This window comes from Ochotona princeps, chromosome 17 (assembly GCF_030435755.1).
Source record: "Ochotona princeps isolate mOchPri1 chromosome 17, mOchPri1.hap1, whole genome shotgun sequence".
In the NCBI taxonomy this organism is placed as follows: domain Eukaryota; kingdom Metazoa; phylum Chordata; class Mammalia; order Lagomorpha; family Ochotonidae; genus Ochotona; species Ochotona princeps.
In genome coordinates, this window is record NC_080848.1 from 47,577,481 (window position 1) to 47,599,472 (window position 21,992).

The window sequence follows — 21,992 nt, forward strand, 5'->3', positions numbered from 1 at the left end:
TGGCTACGTTGATGAGAAATCCATATTATGGAATATTATATCATACATAAAAATTGTATAATGGGGACTGGCATGGTGGCTTATAGGTTAATCCTCCACCTGCAGTGCTGGCATCCCCTATGGGTGCTGGTTCTAATCGAGGATACTCCACTTCCAATCCAGATCACTGTTTATGGACTGGAAGAACACTAGAGGATCACCCAAAGCCTTGGAACCCTACACCCATGTGGGAGACCTGGAAGAAGGTCTTGGCTCCTGGCTTAAGATTAGTTCAGCAACAGCTGTTGCAGCCATTTGGGAATTTAGCCAGTGAATGGTTCTCTCTCTTTCTCCTTTCTCTCTCTCTCTCTCTCTGCCTCTCCTTCTATCTGCAGATCTGCCCTTCAGATAAAAATAAATAATTTTTTAAAAATTGTATGATGATGATCTTTTTCTCACTCTCTCTCTCTATATTGGCTTGGAAAGAGAGCCACAATATGAAGGTTTTTCCAAAAGTTCATGGGAAAATGGAATTAAAAGATAAGCTAATTTGTGTGCAGAGAATTTTATATCCATGCACTTTTTTTTTTAAAGATTTATTTTTATTACAAAGTCAGATATACAGAGAGGAGGAGAGACAGAGAGGAAGATCTTCCGTCCGATGATTCACTCCCCAAGTGAGCCGCAACGGGCCGATGCGCGCCGATCCGAAGCCGGGAACCAGGAACCTCTTCCAGGTCTCCCACGTGGGTGCAGGGTCCCAAAGCACTGGGCCGTCCTCAACTGCCTTCCCAGGCCACAAGCAGGGAGCTGGATGGGAAGTGGAGCTGCCGGGATTAGAACCGGCGCCCATATGGGATCCCGGGGCGTTCAAGGCGAGGACTTTAGCCGCTAGGCCACGCCGCCGGGCCCACATATCCATGCACTTTTAACACAGAGGAGAGAAAGAAAGGAAGGAAGGAAGGAAGGAACGAACGAAGGAATGAAGGAAGACAAGTATATACATAATCAGAGAGAGCTCCCTCCTGTGGTTCTTCCCTTAAACAGCAGCAAGATGCTGGGCTGAAGCCAGAACCTGGAACCTCAGTCCATGTCTCCCTTGTGAGCCATAGGGCTCCTGTGGCCTGAGTCACCACCGCGCCTTCCTAAGGTCTGCATCCGTGGGAAGATGAGGGACACGGAGATGTGGGGACTGAACGTGGACATTCCGACACGGGATGCAGGCTTCTTAACTGTTGTCTTAAGCACTAACCAGACACCTGCCCCAGGAATTCCCAGATGTTCCCCATCTGAGGCTGGTACTGCGGCACAGTGAGTTAAGCCAATGCATGTAGTGCTGGCATCCCATACTGGAACACCAGTTCGATTCCTGGCTACTATTTTTATGATCCAGCTCCATGCTAACATCCAAGGGAAGACCACAGATGATGGCTTGAATGCTTGAGCCGCTGCCACCCACACAGGAGACTCAGGCACAATTCTTAGCTCCTGGCTTTGTGCTAGTCTAGTACCTGTTGTGGTTACTTGGGGAGTGGACTGGTAGATGAAAAAAAATCTCGCTCTTGCTTTGTCTCTCTCTCTTTAATGTTCTGCTTTCCAAATCTTAAACATTAAAAAAAAAGCTTGGGCTCGGCAGCATGGCCTAGTGGCTAAGGTCCTCGCCTTGATCCCATGTGGCCGCTGGTTCTAATCCCGGAAGCTCCAGTTCCTCTCTATCTCTCTTCCTCTCAGTATATCTGACTTTGTAATAAAAATAAAATAAATCTTTTAAAAAAAGCTTTATTTATTTTTCTTGTAAAGGTAGATATACAGAGAGGAGGAGAGACAGAGAAGAAGATCTTCCAACTGATGATTCACTCCCCAAGTGGCCTCAATAGCTGGAGCTGAACTGATCCAAAGCCAGGAGCCAGGAACTTCTTCTGGGTCTTCCACAGGTGCGAGGGTGTGTGTGTTGCAGGGTCCCAAGGCTTTGGGCCGTCCTTAACTGCTTTCCCAGGCTATAAGCAGGGAGCTGGATGGGAAGTGGGGTTGCCGGGATACGAACTGGCACTCATGTGGGATCCCGGTGCGTCAAGGCGAGGACTTTAGCTGCTAGGCCATCGCACCAGGCCCCTCTTAAACATTTTTTTGGCACCAAAATAATCCTATCTTTTAATTCCATTTTCCCCTATGAACTTTCTGAAGCCCCTTGTTTATAATGTGGAAAGGGACATGTTAGTGAAAAGTGAGTTTGTCACAACTCTCCCCCCACTTTTTAAAAAAATAAATGGAGAGCATTCTGTGTTTTATGAGTTTGGAATGAGAGAGGAGAGGATCCTGACATCTTAATTTCACTCAGCCTTATGTCTTCTAATAAAAGAGTCTAACCACGTAAAGATCAGGTGGGAAAAAAAATGGGTCATCCTCCATCGCTTTCTCAGGAGCATTCCTAGAGAGCTGGCCCAGAAGTGGAGCAGCCAGGACTTGAGCTGTCACACACATGGGATGCCGGCCTTGCAAGCAATGGCTTAACCCACAATGCCACAGCACCAGCCCCGGAGGATCTTAGTAACATAAAATAGGGATCCTCGTGTGGTATTTTACCTTACTAAGCATGTAACTTCCTTTGAAAAGACAGCTTTGATTTTGGGAAAACTCCAAGAGGGCTTGGAATGAAATCCAAGTGGAAAGGTGGAGATAGAACTCAGTGATACAGTGACTGCTGTAAACAATCACCGTGCTACTAAAAACCAGCTGTGTGTTGTAAATCCCACGTGAGCTATGAAGGGCATTCACACAAGGATGTTTCAGACATGTGCAGAGCCCAGGAAGCAGTGTCCCTTTCAAAATTCATACGTCCAGAGCTAATGCACATTCGTGACAGGTGCTAGCATGTTCACTCAAACCTTGTTAAGTAATTTTTGTTGTCGTCACTTGTGACATCAAGAGCGTGCCAGTTGGAATAGCATTGTCTTTGCGCATTAGTCCTCTATATTTCGCAAAGAATACTGACTTTGTCTTTTTCTTTTAAAGAAGCAGATGTTGTGCAGAAAGTACAAGAGGAAAGACAAGTGAAAATTCCTGTCCAATTCACCCCTCGCATGAAGGACAAGCTCTTGAAGACCCCCATGTCCCCGGATCGGTTCCTGCTGACCATCAACGCGCTGCAGCAAGCACACAACTCGGGCCAATTTGCTTATCCCCACGGGCCACAAACCCAGGTCCTGGATGCTTGGGGACCTTCCATTTCCCACCCACGGAAGGTCCTGAGCTTCAAAGGAAAATCAATCCAACAGGCGGTTGACCGCTTGCGAGCCAGCAACCCCACCCTGGATGTGAAAGAAACCAACATTCCCCTGGAGATCCAGAAACTGCAACCCAACTTGAAGAGGTCCCTGCACAGCCCCCGAGTGCAGTCCACCATCCCCCAGCCCATGCTAATCCGCTCCAAGCCCCCTGATGGCTTCAAGCGGGAAGGTGGAGCCACCAGTTCCACCCCGGGCGGGGTGAGCAGCGTGGGTCCCCTGGGCAGCAGGCAGGTTTTCAAGCCCAGCAGTTTGATCACACCTCGAGTGGGCACAGCAGCCCAGTGTCTCAGGAAAGAGCGGCCCCGTATGTGCACGGCCCTGGACCCGCTGAGGCTCAACGCCGACTACCTGCTGCTGACCGTGAAGGAGGAGGGCGAGTACAGGGAAGCCAAGATGAAGGAGTACCAGGCTTGCGGGGCCAGAGGCGTGGTCGACATGGGGAAAGCCAGCCGAGCTGCGTGGGTCAGGAAGGTGAAAGGCCTGGCCATCGACCAGTTCATGAAGGAAGGAAAAGTAGCAGCCCCAGAACTTGGACACAATGTGTTTATCTAAACCAGCCTTGAGAAAGGACAGCAGCTTACAATAAACAGAAAACCAAGTGGCTTATTCTCCCCCACAATGCGTGTGTGTGTGTGTGTGTGTGCCCCAAAACCATTCCGGGAGACACAACCAGCAACTCCACACAGTGCCACCACCCTCGGAGACGGGCCCTGCAGATGAGCCAGGGGGCAGGATGCCCTCACCAAGGCTGGGCCAAGCCCCCCTTCAGGAAACGGACTGCCTTACTCCTTCGGCAAAATCTTACATCTTTGATCCCGCCCTTGTTGCTCTTGGCAACTCGCCCCGCCCCCGCTTAGCCCCGCCCCGCAGTCGCTCCGCCCACGCCGGTTCGCTCTTCCTGCCTCTTCCCAGCCCCGCCCCCATGTAGCTCCGCCCACGCGCGCCCGCCCTGGAGTCACTTCTCCCGCGACGCACCTCCTAGCGGAAGTGTCCTTGTCTATTGGCCCCCGCCTCCCAGCCTGTAGCGACGAGTTTGCGTCCCTTCCAACCCGGACCCGGGGGCTGTGGCGCTGACGTGGCTCCCGGAAGTGGGGCCGGCGCAGGCTCGCCATGTTGTCCCAGGTGAAGGGCGGTGGGCGTTGGGCGGTGGAGCTGGCCGAGGGGCTGACCCTGTCAGGGTCGTGGGGCGTCCGGGGGCACGTCCTGGGGCGGGGGTGGTGGTTTCCGCGTGTGGCCCGTCACCTACGCGGTGTCTCGAGGAGGAGGGCGGTGAGGCCCGCCGGGGGTGTGGGGGCTGTGGTCAGGAGTCCGGCGGGCAGGGCCTGCTTGGGGTCTGTCCAGGAGCCTGTGGCCCCCCGAGCCTCAGTGCGTGGGTCGGGGCACCTGGGGCGACCCCCGAGACCAGCCCCAATGAGGGGCGTGTGGTGGTCGTTGCAGGCACGGAGGACCCCGCCAGAGCCTCAAGTCAGGGGTTCTGCATAACTGAATCTCTTCCTTTTGCACAGTGGTTGTTTATACTTCCACCCAGGTTTCTTTCTTTCTTTCTTTCTTTTTTCGTTTCACACATAATTTTCTGAGAGATCACTAGGCCCAGGGAGAGGGTTGTGAACAGAACAGCCATCAGCTGTGAACTACCTGCAGCTAGCACAGCTAGGATTTAGGATCCTAAAGTACTGCCGTGAACTTGAGAAAAATCCCGGGGCTGTTAAGATCGGAGCTCTCTGTCTCCTGACTGGGGGAGGGTGTTGTCACTTCTGAAGCTGGTGAGCGGGAAACTTCAGGTGGGCAGTCGTGTCCTGCCGCGTTTCCACGGTCCTGGGCCACTGTCAAAGCGTCTTTTAGACTGTCAGCGTTTCTTGCTTTAGCCACTTTTGCAACCCTGTTTCGCCCAGAAACTGACCCCCCATCCCAGGGGAGTTTTCACACCACCTTCTTGCTCTTCTGCAGCTTGGCCCAGCATCGCCCCATAGTTGTGTTCTTCTGGGGCAGTCGGACTTCACAGCCTGTCACCCTTTGAGTCCCAGCCCATCTTGCCCACTGGGAAACTTGGATCCAGCAGTTCTCTTTCCTGCATGTCAGTTACTCCGTTCTTGAAAGCTTGTTCACGCCAGGCTATAAACATGCTTTGCTTTCTGTGTCTTCAGTACACCTGTGCCCTAGCCCGCGCACCTGTCACGCACTGTTTGGCTCTCAGAAGAACTGCCGGGACTTGTTCCTAAGTCTTGTATTCTCTCTTGTCCATTCTCGTCAGAGTGACTCCCCCTTCCTCTGCGCCTACTGAGCTGTGGCCTGTTCAGAAGAGACTGGCCACTTTGCAACCGCATCTTGTGAGCAGCGTTGGACACAATCCTGGCTCCTCCCTGGAGAGAGTTCCCCGGGCTCACCTCCTGTCCCGCGGCACTCCTGGCCTGTTCTCACCTTGCCGAACACCTCGCCTTGGGGTGCCCACACTCCATCATTGGCATCTTGACCCTGTGGGTGTGTTGGGGACCAAACTTCAGACTCTTGCCTGAGTGCTGTTCTCTTACCCCTCCAAATTCAAGTGGGCAAAGACAGCTCTGCTTTAAAGCTTGTTCTGCACCTTCCCACTTTCCGCCAACTCCTCTAGGTCCACCCGGCACCAGGCTCCATTGTTGGACGTCCTCCCTCAGCAGTCCTATTGCTTTGTGCCTTTGTCTCGCCACCCTGCAAGTTCTTAATACATGAAGCCAGACTTTTCATGTGAGTCGGAACATGTCCATTCTATGTTGTTTACAAGGCATTAATGGTTCTCTCAAAGTTTCTGGAAAAAAGTAAAATATTTTACTGGCATCTTGAGTTCAGTATTCCTAATGTTGCTCTCATATCTGTTGTGCCATGGTTTTCATCTTGTGTATAAAAGCAATTCCGCAAGTACAGGGCTGTGTGCCCCGCCTTGGCCTGTGCCTGCAGGCTCAGCAGTTAGCAAGCACTCAGTGTTTGCTGAATGTGTGAGAAGCTGCCAGGTTTTCAAAGGGTGGGACAGAGGCGTGCTCCTAGGGAGAGGAATCACAGGTGTAAAAGGACCCAGTGGGCCCGGCGTGATAGTGTAGTGGTTAAAGGCCTCGCCTTGAATGTGCCGGGATCCCAAATGGGTGCCGGTTCTAATCCCCACAGCACTGCTTCCCATCCAGCTCCCTGCTTGTGGCCTGGGAAAGCAGTTGAGGACAGTCCAAAGTTTGGGATCCTGCACCTGCGTGGGAGACCTGGAAGAGCTCCTGGCTCCTGGCTTTGGATTGGCTTGGCACCAGCCGTTGCAGTCACTTGGGGAGTGAACCATTGGATGGAAGATCTTCCTCTCTGTCTCTCCTCCTCTCTGTATATCTACCTTTCCAATATAAATAAATCTTAATAAATAAATAAAAGGACCCAATGGACACAAATGGGATGTGTTTCTTTACTCAAAAAGGCAGCCAGTCTTGAAATTATGAAAACAGATTACTAAATGTACCTTAAAACAGAGTGTCTTAAAAAAAATCTGGTCAGAAGGCCGGAGTGTCAGGGTGTTAGGTCAAGATGTGGGCAGTGTTGTTCCTCCTGGACGGCCGAGAGGAGGGTGCTGCCTCAGCCTTTGGAGGCTGCCTCTGCTTCCTGGCTTGTGGTCGCTGCTTCTTCCGTGTAGCGTATTCAGATCTCTCATCTCTACTTGCTTTGTTTTCTTTAAAGATTTATTCATTATTTTATTATTGGGAAGGTAGATTTATAGAGGAGAGACAGAAAGATCTTCCATCTGCTGGCTCACTCCTCAAGCGGCTGCAACAGCTGGAGCTGAGCCAATCTGAAGCCAGGAGCCAGGAGCTTCTTCTGGGTCTCCCATGTGGGCACAGATTCCCCAGGCTTTGCGTCAGCCTTGACTGCTTTTCCAGGCCACAAGCAGGAAGCTGGCAGAGAAGTGGAACAGCTGGAATACAAGCTGGCACCCATATGGGATCCTGGTGCGTGCAAGGCGAGGTCTTTAGCCACTAGCCCACTGTGCCAGGCCATCATCATCATCATCTCTGACCCTGCCCCTCCCTCTTTACAGGGTTCTTGTAGGCAAGTCCTTGCGCACATCTGGATAACCCAGGGCTCTCTAGGTCAAGACTCTTCAGTCAATCAAAAAATTCCTTTTTGCTGTAAATTCACACAATCCCTGGTTCTGGGAATGAGAGCCTGGGTATTTTGGGGGCAGGATTGAGAAGGAGGTCTTTGGTTGGTGAAAGGAGAGTGGCCTAGGAGGTGGGCAGGGGCAGGATGGTGATGGGTGACTGCTGTGGGTGTTGAGGAGGGGAATGGGTGGCCTGACGTGGAAAGGTGCCCGTGAACCGTTGGTCAAGAGCAGAGAGTCGCAGGCTTTATTCCATAGCCTCGGCCGCGTGTCTGGATTCCCTGGAAGTTTTAGAAAATCCAGATGCCCAGGCCATACCTCAGAGCAGTTGGATCTGACCCTCTGGGAGCAGGAACTAGGTTATTGTTGTTTGTTTCCGTTTTTTTACTGTTCCTGAGCATTCTGGTGTGCAGTCAAGTTTGAGAACCGCTGGTGTCCGAATCTGTGACCTTTACAGCCCTAGTGCCTGGTGTGCTTCTCCTACCCTTCGCTTACTGTGTGAACTGCTGGGCTCGCTCTTTCCCATGCCCTTGAACTCCCTGTGTCCTTGACTGAGAAGCTGGAGTGAGCAGCAGGTCTGTGGGGTCAAGGCCCAAGTGTTGAACGCTCCTCCAGAGCCCTCCAGGGAACATGGTCCTCTTCCCGGCCCGGGTTTGCTCTGCTGCTTGGGTTTGCCCTGGCGCTGAAGGTAGTCTGTGTTAGAGCTAATCAATGGCCTCCTTGACTTCTTCGTCCATTCCTTCATCAAGCGATGTGGTTCCTGAACACAAGGCAGAGTAGCTTAGGGTCTAGGTGGCCGTGAGAGTGGGGAACAGATTTGCAGTAAGAAGACCAAGTGATACTTGTTGTCCAAGTGCTGTGGGGAGTTCAGGGGAGGTTTCTCAGCTGTGGCAGTGACTAGAGGACGATCTGGTGCTTGCCTGGTGGCCAGTGCTTGCCTGGTGGGCAGGGGACGGGGAAGGGAAGAGCTTTCTGAGCAGAGGAAGGCATGTGGAGGGGAGAGAGGGCAGCCGGGCAGTAGCAGTGTCGTCGCAGTGCCGAGCAGCGGAAGTGTCAGGAGATGTGTAAGGTGGATCAACTCATGCTGTCCCCTGTGCTGTGTGTAAAGGTCCCCCCCCCCCCCCGCCAAAAAAAAAGCAGAGGGGAAACTGATGGACTGAGGAGGACTGAGAAGGAATTCTGAGTTCCAGTAACTGGCTTGACCTTGGACAAGAAAGCCAGAGCGTGAGGAGGAGGCATGGCGGTGATGCCTTTGGATTGTTTCATGAAGGAGCTAACGCACCGAGTTCATCCCCGACAGCTGCAGCTTCCTCAAGGGGTTGGACAGGAGCTGGGAGCAGGCGTAAGCTTGCAGGGGCATAACCTGCTCCGTGTTCTCAGAGCCCTCGGCTACCCAGCAGTCAGGATGGAGGTGGTACCCTGTGGGCCTTCTGCCACGCGGTTGTATGGGGCTGCAGGACCTGCCCGTGTCTTGTCCCTAGGTTGTGAATTCTTGATGGCTGTGACCATGTGGCCATTTTGTCCTCTGTCTTAATAAACGCGTGTCCTGGCGTGTAGGGAGCATCCAAATGCTGACTTTGATTCTATTTCATGAGGATTTAATTTTCTTAGCAGGACAGTAACGATGACACAGAGGATGTCTCCCTTTTTGATGCGGAGGAGTCGACTAACAGACCAAGAAAATCCAAAATCAGGTACGAGGGGACGTCACGTGGGTCGCTAGTGCTCAGTGCTGCTCTGTCCGTAGACGTCACGGAAGTAGGAAACATGCTTCTAGTCCATACTTAGTTCTCCGAGCAAATGTTCTCAAGGAAACCACGTTCTGCCAGAGCCACGGAAACATGGTACCCAGTGCCAGTCACAGGGACCACAGACAGTGTGATTTTATTTATCGGAAATATCCAGAATTGTGACAGAAGATAGCTTAGTGGATGCCTAGGGCTGAAGGGCTCAAGGGTAAATGGAGAATGACTGCAAATGGATACAGAATATCTCTTTGGGGTGATCAAAATTTTTAAGTTAACTAATGCCTGAACACCTCCATGAATATATTAAAAACCTTTACTATATTGTACACTTTAACTGATGAATGATTGGTATGTGAATTAATAAAGCTGGAAAAAAGTGATTTTCGGACCTTCTGGATTCTTTTGGCATCGTGTAAAAACAGAATTCTAATTTGAAGGTATAATTGATCTCTCCAGGCTAGGCACTCATTGTGTATCTTGTTCAAAGTTCCTGTTCACTGTAATGTTGAAGTCACGCTTACGTAAGTGATTTCCTGTGACAGCAGGGCCCAGTCCTGTTGTGGGACGTAAGGAAAGAGGGACAGGCAGCTGGCTTCTTTCTCAGTTCATCTCTTTTGTTTTGGCAAATTGTTCATGGTTATGCTGGGGCTAATGCCTTTTCGTCTATGCCTGTACCTGTCGCGAAATGTAATTGCATTTCTTTTTATTATGTTTTGGTTTTCAGACATCCAGTGGCATCATTTTTCCATTTGTTCTTTCGAGTCAGTGCAATTGTAGTGTATCTGCTCTGTGAATTACTCAGCAGCAGCTTTATTGCCTGTATGGTGACAATTATCTTGTTGTTGTCATGTGACTTTTGGGCAGTGAAGGTAGGTTTTGTTGCTTTACTTTTCCAATCATATTTACTGTGAGATTGAATGATGTGCAAAGAATATGAGACAGGAACTTGGTTTGTGTTCATTTTAATTAACCTGGTTACATCAGGTCTCCTCTATGTTAAACTGCTAGATGTGTCAGATGTTATAAATGTTATTCTAACATTGAGTCGACCTACTGTGTGTCAGCCTGCATCTGCTTTGCAGTTAAACACACACACAGTGTGACCGGCAGCCACGGACTACGCATTGCCTCTAATCCCTACAGCTGGTTGTACTTCAGTCACCTGTAGGTTTTCCATAGACGCTTAAGGAGTATCCCCTGTTTGCAAAGGCTCCCATGGGCTCTGTAGGGCCGTGCTTTTAAGCCAGGGCCAATGGTCATTTGTCAGAATCCAAAGACTTTTTTCATTGTCCTGCCTGGGGGAGGAGTGGGGGGTTGTGTCCTGGTGTGTAGAGACTTGGCATCATAGGACGCCCAGGGGGCAGATAATTCTACAACAGTTATCTGAAGCACAATGCCAGTTATGTCAAGGTCAGGAAATCCTGCTGGAGGGGAGAGAAGGGAGTGCGAGAAAATGATGGGGGAAAAAAAAAAAACAAAGGCTGATTTTGGACTCTTAGAGACACGTATACTGATTCAAAGACCAGAAAGATATTTGGAGTTTGTTGGCAGCTGCTACCCTGGCTGGTTTTAGAACTTTTAATTCTTAAAAGTGTCAAAAGTTGTTGGTTAGGAGGTGGCCAATTTTCCAAGGTTTCATAATGTGGAGAAGGAAGATCTCAAAGGTCTATTTTCTTTTTCTTTCTTTAAAAAAAAAAATGACTATTTATTTAAAAGGCAGGGTTACAGAGGGAGAGAGAGATCTTTCATCTGCTGATGAACTCTCTAGGCAGAGGCCAGAATGCGACCAGCCAGAAACCAGAAACTCAATTCTGGTGAGCCAAATGAGTGGAAGGGGCCCAAAGTATTTGGGCCAGCTTCTGTTCTGTCTCAAGTGCGTTAGTAGGGAGATGGATTGGAAAGCAGGTGCAGCCAGACTCAAAAGTGGTGCTTGTATGGGATGCTGGCATCACGGCCGCCTTCACCTGTTACCCCATACCTTCCAGCCCGTTCTTCTTTGGTTTGTGTTTTTTTGAATTTCTTGTGTTGCTTTATGCTCTAGAATAATATATATTGATCACAGGTTTGCATCCATGTTTCTTTTTGTTATTCATTGGATTTCTGCCGAGACTAGTAAAGCATGGCCTTTAATCCGTTTTCCTGGTAATTGCCAAACTCTGAAAATCAAATCCTTCTGTGTTTAGGACTTTAGAAAACGTGACCAAGATAGTATGTTTACCTTTTTTAAAACATTTTTATTATTTATTTTCATTGGAAAGGCAGATTTACAGAGAGAAGGAGAGACAGAGAGATCTTCCATCTGTTGGTTCACTCCCCCAGATGGCTGCAATGGCTAGAGCTGAGCCAGTCCAAAGCCAAGAGCTTGGAACTTCTTCCAGGTCTCCCACATGGGTGCAGGGTCCCAAGTACTTGGCCATCCTTGAATGCTTTCCCAGGCCACAAGCAGAGAGCTGGATGGGAAGAGGAGTAGCCAGGATATGAACCAGTATGTATTTGGGATGTTGCACTTGGAGATGGAGGATTAGCCAGTTGAGGATTAGCAATGAGGCCCCCAAATAGTATACTTTCTTTTTTTTTTTTTAAAGATTTATTCATTTTATTACAGCCAGATATACACAGAGGAGAGGAGACAGAGAGGAAGATCTTCCGTCCGATGATTCACTCCCCAAGTGAGCCGCAACGGGCCGATGTGCGCCGATCCGAAGCGGGGAACCTGGAACCTCCTCCAGGTCTCCCACGCTGGTGCAGTGTCCCAATGCATTGGGCCGTCCTCAACTGCTTTCCCAGGCCACAAGCAGGGAGCTGGATGGGAAGTGGAGCCGCCGGGATCAGAACCGGCGCCCATATGGGATCCCGGGGCTTTCAAGGCGAGGACTTTAGCCACCAGGCCACGCCGCCGGGCCCCCAAATAGTATACTTTCTTGTAGGATTTTAAAAATGTGGGCTTAAAAAATTGTCACCTGTTTATTTTTGTGAAAATTAACTATAGTTATCCGAGCAATTAAGACATAAAGCAAAATGGAGAAATTATTAAATGGAGTTGGGAAAGCATGTAGTGGGTTAAGCTCCTGCTTGCAGTTCTGGCATCCCATATAGTACTGGTCAAGTCCTGCTGTTCCTCTCCGAACCCAGTTCTCTGATAAAGTAGAAGTCCGGGAAAGTAGCGGAGGATAACCCAGCTGCATGGGGTCCAGCACGCATGTGGGAGACCCGGAAGAAGCTCCTGGCTTCAGATCAGCTCAGCCCAGCTCCAGCTGTTGTGACCATTTGGAGAGTGAACCAGCAGATGGAAGATGGATCGATCTCTGTATAATTCTGTCTTTCAAATAGATAATAAAAATTAAATCTTAAAAAATAAAGGTCCAAGCAAAACGATCAAACTAAAATATCAATATTTGTAAGAATTAAAGAAAACAAAGATAACATCAAATCAGTTCAGACCAAAAGAAACTTGGAATTATCAGGATGGAAGGAGCATCGTGTTAGTAGGCCTGACGAGCCATCACTTTTGGTAAGATGCAACCAAAAAATGACGACTGGTGGATCTGAAAGGAATAATTAGCAAAGGTAATTAGGCAGTGTTTAGTGCTTTGTATGTACAGAGATAATGCCTGTGGGTAATTTCTAAAAACTGGTTAAATGCCACTCTGAAGGAAATGCAAATAAATTTGCAAAAGCATTCATTTTCTAGTCAGTACAGCTGGAAAGTAATTAAAAAGTGGTTGCCGACGTCACACAAAAAAAGGAAACAGAACCCTGAAAACCAAACAACAATAAAAACAAACAAATAAACAACAACAAAAAACCCAAAGCAAAAACTAGCTAAATGTCTTGGTTTAAAAAAAAGCTTGAAACTGTAAAGATAATTTATACGTTGATGACTGTGCCAAGCTCTGGAATGTGTCTAAAACTGCGTTTAGAACAAAAACAAGATGCTGCAGGCTCTTTTGAGTTTTGGCCAGAAAGAGTGAAAGTCTGGGCCACTAAGGCCTAAAAGTTCCAAAATCGAGAATCCTGGAGGTGTTAGGACAGACGAACTCACAGAGGCAGAAAGTAGAGTGCTGGGAGGTGGGGTGCATGGAAGGGCTGCCTTGGAGTGTCCCGCCAGCCTTGCTGTTTCACTCAGCCTTTCAGGGTTCACATCTCCAGGATGGAATTGGGGTCTTTGTCCTCCGTGCTCCCTTGGTAGGCCCGGTCATCCCTGCCACTGGTTTCTGTTGCTGCTCTGTAAGTGGGGTTGACTCCCAGATCTCCATCTCCATCCAAGTTTGCCCAGCTACAGTCCCCTCCATTTGTTCTAGCTTGTCATCTTCCATCCCCTACAACGCTGTTTTTGCATAGGTGTTCCCTTCTGTGGGTTTTGGAATCACCGTGTTTTGCTTGAGCAAGCCCGACATGTGTGTTGTCTCCTTATCCAGCTGGGCTCCATGTCTCATAAACCCATACATTTTACTTTCTTGCTCGAGGCTTCTGGGTCTGCTATTGTGTCTGAAATGTTCTTGACACTCCCCCATCACCTTCATACAAGAATTTCTAGTCTGTTTTATGCCACAGACTTCTTTCACAGGCTCATGAAACCAGGAGCAGTGTTTTCAAATATGTAAGAAAATACATAAGGCTACAGAGAGAGTCATTTATGTTGAAACAACCCACGCTATCTGCTGGTTCTGCAGCCGTGGATACAACCAACCACAGCCTGAAAATATGTGAAGGAGATAATTTGCATTTGTACTGAACATAATACAGACTTTTCCTTTCTTGTCACCGCTCCATAAACGACACAGTAGAAAGCTGTGTAGATGCAATGCTTGAGTGTTAGGTGCTTCACATAATCTAAGAGATAAGGTATTTGGGAAGCTGTGTGTAGGTCATATGTAATAATGTGCCATTTCATATAAAGAAGTTGAGCCACCACGTATTTTGCTGTCTGTAGGGGAATCCTAGAACCACTCCCCCAGTGATATCAAGGAGTGACTATGATTATATTATTATAAGTATTGAAAAGATGAGTTTCTGACTTAGCATATAAAATTTCTTTATGAGTGCATTGACGACTTAAAACTAACATTTCAAAGCAGTGATAAGCATGAACAGAATTTTGACACAGCAGCATAAGTATTGCACAAAATGAAAATTATATATATATCTATATTTTGAAAGGTTTATTTATTTTTATTGCAAAGTCAGATATACAGAGAGGAGGAGAAAGACAGGAAGATCTTCCGTCCGATGTTTCACTCCCCAAGTGACCACAAAAGCCGGTGCTGTGCCGATCCAGAGCCAGGAGCCCATATCCTCTTCCGGATCTCCCATGTGGATGTAGGATCCCAAGGCTTTGGGCCGTCCTCTGCTGCTTTCCCAGGCCACGAGCAGGGAGCTGGATGGGAAGTGGAGCTGCTGGGATTAGAACCAGTGCCCATATGGGATCCCGGCATGTGAAAGGCGAGGATGCTAGCTGCTAGGCCACCGCGCTGGGTCCACCAAATGAAAATTATATGTGGTTCTTATTGCGACAGCTTTGGGTATTAGTTTTACTCACATTCACGATTTTTGTCTATATGTATAATATAAAGATATGCCAGTTTTCAGCCAGAGGTTAGTGAAAATAAAGATACGATTTTTTTAAGTTCACAGAATCCCTGCATCTCTTAGTGGATACCACTCAAAAAGCACTCTCTGCTATTGAGTCCTAAGATTTCTTCAGGTTTTATCCCCAAATGTTGATTTTTTGAGGGATCGAGCACATTTCCCTGTTGCACTTGTAGCTTCCGGTGCGTGGGTGCCCTCCTCTCTTCCCCTGACGCCTGAAGCTCCTGGAGGACCAGGTGGCACCTGCCTGTGCCACTGTACACTTTAGTCCTGGCGTCTAGCAGCTGAGGAAGCTGCCGGAGTAATTTGTTACTTTAATCCGCAAGAAAACAAGTTGCTGTGTTCCAGGGATTGAGTGAAGGCTGGTGACTGTTACCGTTTTTAGCGATTTACAGTGGTAAAACATAAGTAGCTACAGTCAGATGTGCGGGGAAGAGTGAGTCACTGCGTGTGAAGAGCAAAGTGTGTGGGGAGTCAGGAGCTGGACAGAGAGCGAGGGGAAGGAGCCGGGGTCATGTTTGGGGGTACACTTGTTACCCTCTCTCCTGCACCCCTGCTGGTCTTGTAGTCAGGCCTGATGGGTAACCAACCATGTTTGTGTTAGCTGGGTATCATATTAGAGGTAGAGAGTTTTATGGGGGAAATGTTACACTAAGATCAGACCTTACGGTGGGTTTTTTAAATGTCTATTCCGTTTCTTCCAGAATGTCACAGGTAGATTGATGGTAGGCTTACGTTGGTGGAACCATATTGATGAAGATGGGAAGAGCCATTGGGTGTTTGAATCCAGAAAGGTAAGCTGGTTTTTTTTTTTCTCCCTTGATAAGTAGTATCATTTGGTAAACTACATTTAGATTACATTCATTATTTAAGAGTATTCAAGACTGAACGCACTACCCCGTGTCACCGGACATATCAGTAATGAACTATCATAAAACTGAATGCATTGTTTTGGTCCAGTTCGGAGCAGACACAAAGCATGTGTGGGGACAGAGTCCTCTGAGGGGATGTGCGAGGATGCTGGGCTGCTTGCTGTTGGCTTGCTGATCGGACGGGCTCAGCGTGAACCAGGGAGGTGTGTGTGAAGAGGGGGGTGACACACAGCTAGAGAAAGAAACAGCACAGATCTGTAAGAGCCAGGGGCCTGATGGGAGAGGAACCCCGCTGAGCTCTGCTCAGCACTCAATTTGAGAATGAAATACTTTTATTAAAAATGTTCTTCCTCTCTGCCTCTCTTCCTCTCTGTATATCTGACTTTCCAATAAAAATAAAGCTTTAGAAAAAAATGTTGGACCCGGCGCAATAGCCTAGCGGCTGAAGTCCTTGCCTTAAACATGCTGGGATCCCATATGGACGCCTGTTCGTAGCCCAGCAGTCCCGTTTCCCATCCAGCTCTCTGCTTGTGGCCTGGGAAAGCAGTCGAGGATGGCCCAAAACCTTGGAACCCTACACCCTCCTGGGAGACCTAGAAGAAGTTCCTGGCTCCTGGTTTCGGATCGGCTCAGCTCCAGCCATTGCAGTCACCTGGGGAGTGAATCATCGGATGGAAGATCTTCCTCTCTGTCTCTCCTCCTCTCTCTGTATCTGTTTTTCCAATAAAAAATAAATCCTTTTAAAAAATGTTAAACTATTTATTGATAGGTCTCAGTGATTGGAATTATTTATTTATTTATTATTTTGGTTTTGTCTTGTGTTTGCTGTGTAGACATCCCCTGAAGAAGGTGAGGCCGTCTCGGAGGCGGAGTCCAGGATGTTCTGGCTCGGGCTGATTGCCTGTCCGCTGCTCTGGGTGATCTTCGCCTTTAGCGCTCTCTTCTCCTTCAGGGTCAAGTGGTTGGTGAGCATCCCTGTGGCATTTTTGAATACTCCATGGAGGTAGCTGATAGGCCATCCCAGCAAGTGACCATCTGTGCTCTTTAAGGTTAGGGGCCTGTCCTGTAGGCAGCTTCCCCATTGTTTTCCGACTCTGTCCTTCTCTAAGTGCTAGACAATAGAGCCCATGGAAAACCCATTGCACCCGTCTTCCAGGATATCAGTTTTTATAATGGTGTTCTTTTAATAAAAATGCTGGTTGGCAACCTGTTTTGATGAGTTAGTGTGTCACCTCAAAATCTGACGCTTACAGCCACAATAAAAAGAATTTGATTCCCTCACAGCTGCTGCGGACCTTGGGACAGGCTCTGCTGGGGGATTCTGGCCTGGGCCGACGGTAGCTGGAGCTGGAAGCCATGAGGCAGGCACCCTTCAGGAGGCCCTCTGGGTGGTGGCCTCACGTACCTGAATCGCTGTTTACAGCCTAGTTTAAGATGTCACAGTGTCACGTTTGCCAGTCACTCTCATTCAGGAGAAAGAGAATGAGGTTCTACCTCTTGACGGTGAAGGAGGAAGGTTCTAGAAGAGTGTATGGGGATCGCCTCTCGGCCTCTTGGCTAAGATCAAGTGAAGAGTGTATGGGAACAGGAGGTGTTGCTGCTGTCTGCCAAGTGGGTGCAGGGCCCATGGACCTGGACCATCCTCCGCTGCTTTTCCAAGTCATAAGCAGGGAGCTGTTTCTTTTTTCTTAAAAAAAAAAAAATACATTCATATATTGCATTTATTTGAAAGGCAGAGTTAGAGACATCTTTCATTTGCTGGATTGCTCCCCATATGGCCGTAAAGGCCAAGGCTGGGACAGCTGAAGCCAGTAGCCAGGAGTGCTGTCTGGGTCTCCTGGTGTCTGAGGCTCAGGGCCTTGGCCATCTTCTGCTGACTGCCTGGGTAGATTAGTAGAAGCCCCATTAGAAGTGGGGCAGCTAGGATGTGAACCAGCATGCGAACGGGATGCTGGTATTGCAGGTGATGGCTTACTGTACTGTACCACAATGACAGCCCTGATTTTTAAAATTACTTTATTTATTTAAAAGACAAGGAAAGGGAAAGAGAGAGATACTGATCTTCTATCTGCTGGAACCTTACAGCTGTGGATACACTCCCCAGCTGGTGCACTTCCCAAAAGCCCACAGTAGATGGCGCTATTACAGCCTGAAGCAGGTGCTGGGAACCGCATCGAGGTCTCCCATGTGGGTGACAGGCCCAGCTATGTGAGCCATCACCTGCTGCCTCCGAGCAGAGCCAGGACTTGAGGCAGAACATTCTGACAGGGAAAGAGGGAGTTCCGGGCAGTAGCTAAACCACTGTGCTAACACTGCCCCATTGGTTGGGTCATATTTTCAAAAAGAACATGAAGGTCTATTTACTTTTGGCTCTTTTCATGTTTAAGAAGTTGGGCCTATGGGCCTGGCACGGTAGCCTAGTGGCTAAAGTCCTCGCCTTGCATATGCCAGGATCTCCTGTGGGCACTGGTTTGTATCCTGGCTGCTCCACTTCCCTTCTAGCTCCCTGTTTGTGGCCTGGGAGAGCAGTGGAGCACAACCCAGAGCCTTGGGACCCTGCACCTGCGTGGGAGACCTGGAAGAACCTCCTGGTTCCTGGCTCCGGCTTGACTCAGCTCCGGTCATTGCGACCGCTTGGGGAGTGAACCAGCAGCTGGAAGATCTTCCTCTCTGTAAATCTGAATTTGCAATAAGTCTTTTAAAAAGCAGCAGCTGAGCCTACTGACTACTGCTAGCTGGCCTTCTTTTCCCTCTGGGGCTGCCTGTTTGCTGTAGAGAAAGGTTGGGTTCAGATCCTTCACCACAGGTTGTCTTTCTGCTTGTCCCAGGCGGTGGTTATCATGGGCGTGGTGTTGCAAGGTGCCAACTTGTATGGTTACATCAGGTGTAAAGTGGGCAGCAGAAAGAATTTAACCAACATGGCAACCTCGTATCTTGGAAGGCAGTTTTTGAGACAAGTAAGTGTTTATGGATGCGATGGGGAACTAATACAACGGCTTCTAATTGTTGCAGAGTTTGCTTTTCATGAAATGTTTTTAAGTCATTGAATTGTGTCATTTGTTTCTCTGAGAGGCAGAGAGACATCCCCTGGCTCACTGCTGAGATGTTCACCGTGTCCGGGGCTGGACCAGGTTAGGGGTGGGGAGTGGGGGGTGGCGGGAAAGAGATGGGGAGAGAGAGGGATAAGTGAGGGAGGGAGCGGAGCAAGCTGCCGTCTGCCTGTTCATTTCACAAACGCTTGCATTTGGCCAGAAGTAGGAGCTGGGATGTGGATCTGGATATCCCGTGTGGAGGTAGGATTCACCGCTGCTTCCCCAGGTACACGTTAACAGCAAGCTGGAACCGGGAGTGAAGGTGGGACTTGAACCTGTGCACCCTGACTTAGAATGCCTGTCCTTCAGTCTCATGACAGACGTGTTTTTCTTAATTTTCAAGGCATCTAAGTCTGAGGTGATGATAAGGATGTTTTAATTACAGTTTGGAGGCTCTTAAGACATCCTGAAAAATGTATTTTGTCCTATAATTGTTTTTTAGATCCAGGAGAAATAAACTGTCATTGATAACATCTTTTTAAAAATTGCCTTGAGTTCTGGTGCTTTGTGGGAATGTGTTAGTGTTATGGCAATGTTCTTGAAGGCAATTACGCTGTGTTTTTAGGGTTTACAGCAAGAGCAAGTTGAGTAAGAGGATGTGCTGGTCCACTCGCTGCTACTGCAGCAGAAGGGGCTGGGTAATTTGTAAAGAGAAAAGGTTGATTTAGCCTGAGGTTGGCAGTTTGGAGCTCATGGGGGGCTGAGCATGACGCTGGGCTCCGAGTGGTTCTGGTGAGAGCCATCCCGGTGATGGGGCAAGGATGGACGAGTCACAGGGTGAGCTGGGAGCCAGAGAGCTTTAGGGCCCAGGCTCCTGATTTGCCTAGCAGCTCAGTCTCCAGGGGCCACACCTGCAGATACACCTGCCGTTCACCTCTTCCCAGAGCTTTGCCCCCAGTGACCTGAAACCTCCTACTAGGCCCCGTGTCTTAAAGGTGCCACCCCCTCTCAGCATCACCACACTGGGGATCACGCTTCCGTAACTTGAGACACAGAGCACTTTCAGGCCATAAAAGAGTGTACTCAGCTTGCCTCCCCAGAACATAGAGACTTTACTGCAGTCTCTTTACTTCCAGATGAGGCTCTAAAGCAGGTATGACAAGGTCATATGAGTAATACCTCCTGTGTGTTTAGTGCAGTCGTCACCTGGGCAGGTGGTATTAGCAAGAACTGTTGGTCTCAGACTTGGAAGGCGCCCCAGGAGCACCTGCTGGGTGCAGGGTTGTGGGACTCCAACTCTCGTGTGTCCTTTTTCATGGACCTGGGTGTGGGGATCCCACTCTTTCCTGAGAAGTGTCTAGGTGATGCTGCTGGTCGAAGGTTTACACTTAGATTCAGCTGCCATAGTTGGGACATGATGGAGCTCCCTGGCTCATCCAGGACCTTAGATATCACAGTCATGGCACTAATAGCGTAGAGGCGTGGATCCTGTTTTAATATGTAGAAGGTACGCCTGGTGGGAGGGCCTTCGTCCCTGAGAGCGTGCCCGCAGCAGGTGGTGCTGATGAGGGCGTGGTTATTAGGCCAAGGTAGGTCGAGCCACCCCGTCTGCCTCCTGGCTTGCCCCCGTGACCGTCCTTGGCATGGGCTGTGCCATTGCCAACTACTTACCCTTACCGGACAGATGGCTAACTGTCATCTGGAACTTGGGCTTCTAAGTAAACCTCTCTCTGTCTTTTAAAAAAGACATCTTTATTTGAAAGACACAATGACAAACAGGAAGAGACATGCCTCAGCACAGCCACCTTCCTTGTGGCTTGGCCGGGGCGTTGAGCATTAAGTGCTGTAGCGCTGGGCTCTGCTCACAGATTGGGCCTGTTCTCCTGGACCTGGGCCTTTCGTAAGGCAGCAGGTGGGAAGTGAGACAACTGAGGAGTTGTCCTGTTTCTGTTTTCTGTTCTGCAGAATGCTGGAGGTGATCAGACTACGTGAGTAGAAGGGCGGAAGGAAAAGCCTGTGTTCCTGTTACGTCGGGGAGCAACTGAAGAGATTTAAATCCCGCCTGAACCTTTGAGCTCTCAGGCCATGTTGCAAAGAGAAGTGTCGGGTTGGTTTCTCCACTTAAAACTTTACTTAAAGACAAGAAAGGTAGTTTTTGTCTTCAGTTTTTGCTTTCTTTCTAGCAGTCGGGGCTAGATAGTGTTTGCTTTGTGATGCGTGTGTGTTTGTACATGGTCACATAATGCCAGTGTGTCCCGGGTTGCTGAAGGTGTTTGTCATGGAAACCTGTGCATTTTGATCCATAGCAAATGGGTGGCTGTTTCAAAATTCTGTGTATTTACATATTATTTCTATAGATTATTTTCAGAAGTAATTTTGATCCCATGATAGAAGTGGGCACTTTGGCTTGTGTAAAAGCTAGACAGAATTGTTAGTTTTTAGTGTGCATTCCATGGTGAATTTCCTTATGTTAGATGTATGTAGGCAAATATCAAACTGGGGCCAGTGATGTTTTATTAGTTAACTAATTACTTTTTATTTGTAGTAAGTCATTTAATTAAGGCCTGATAAAACATGAGTGGAATCCTCACGGTTTATGTTTAAGGGGTACCCCAAGATTGCTGCTGTTCTATTTATTGTCGGGAAGGGATAGCCAGAGTTCACGCTGGAATTTCCTGGAAGCTCTTCAGTGGGCTTAGAGCTAATAAAAATCTGTCTTTTACCACACTTAAAGAGTATTTTTCTTATGTCATAATGAGAATACTCAGTTTAAATATTCAGCATAATAAATGCCTGAAAGATATTTTATTTTAGGAATATATATTTTTTCCTTGCTATTGTGGGGATATTGTAAATCGTACATTTGTATTAATGGCATTTCTTAACACAAGATGATATATTTAACTGTAAACTAAACCATTCAACAATTGTAGCTATCTGTAAATTTTGTTGTAGGTACTGTAAACTTTACTGGAGCAGAGTATGTTGTGAATGTATTAACATTGTTAAACATTTTTAAAGATATTTTGTTAAATTCGAGTGTCTTTATTGGAGTGGTTGCTCTGCAGGTGTGTAACTTCGTATTTGTGTAAATCTGTACGTTGGGACTGGTGATGTGGCACTGTGGGTTAAGACACTGTCTGCATCCCACGTCAGAGCATCAGTTCCAGTTCCTGCCTCTCTGCTGACACATCTGTGAAGGCACTGGAGGATGGCCCAGGGCTTGTGTCCCTGGGAAACCCCGATGGAATTCTAGGCTCCTAACTCCAGCCTGCAACAGCCTTGACTGGCGTGGCCACTTGGGGAGCGAGCCAGCAGATGGAAAATCTCTTTTCTCTCACTCCCTCTCTGTCTCTTAACTCTGCCCCTCATGTAAATAA

General features: G+C 48.4%; 2 protein-coding genes across 9 annotated transcripts in view; both read left to right on the forward strand.

Moving 5' to 3' along the window:
• Window positions 1-3,879, forward strand: part of FBXW10B (F-box and WD repeat domain containing 10B) — a 31,712-nt gene extending 27,833 nt beyond the window's left edge. For 5 of the 7 annotated variants that reach the window (XM_058675605.1, XM_058675606.1, XM_058675610.1 and 2 more), the window contains one exon: window positions 2,992-3,879. In XM_058675605.1, the coding sequence (XP_058531588.1) occupies window positions 2,992-3,818 (827 nt within the window). In that variant the 3' untranslated portion in view covers window positions 3,819-3,879. The remainder of the gene's footprint in view (window positions 1-2,991) is intronic. The other 2 variants (XM_058675607.1, XM_058675608.1) reach the window with 2 other exon arrangements.
• Window positions 3,880-4,230: 351 nt separating this feature from the next.
• On the forward strand, window positions 4,231-21,634 carry TVP23C (trans-golgi network vesicle protein 23 homolog C). 2 transcript variants are annotated; one of them, XM_012929693.2, is made up of 7 exons: window positions 4,231-4,388; window positions 8,986-9,065; window positions 9,844-9,988; window positions 15,413-15,502; window positions 16,414-16,545; window positions 18,409-18,537; window positions 20,578-21,634. In XM_012929693.2, the coding sequence occupies exons 1-7, from the start codon at window positions 4,377-4,379 to the stop codon at window positions 20,602-20,604; spliced, it is 615 nt and encodes a 204-aa protein (XP_012785147.1). In that variant the 5' UTR covers window positions 4,231-4,376; the 3' UTR covers window positions 20,605-21,634.
• Window positions 21,635-21,992: the final 358 nt, after the last annotated feature.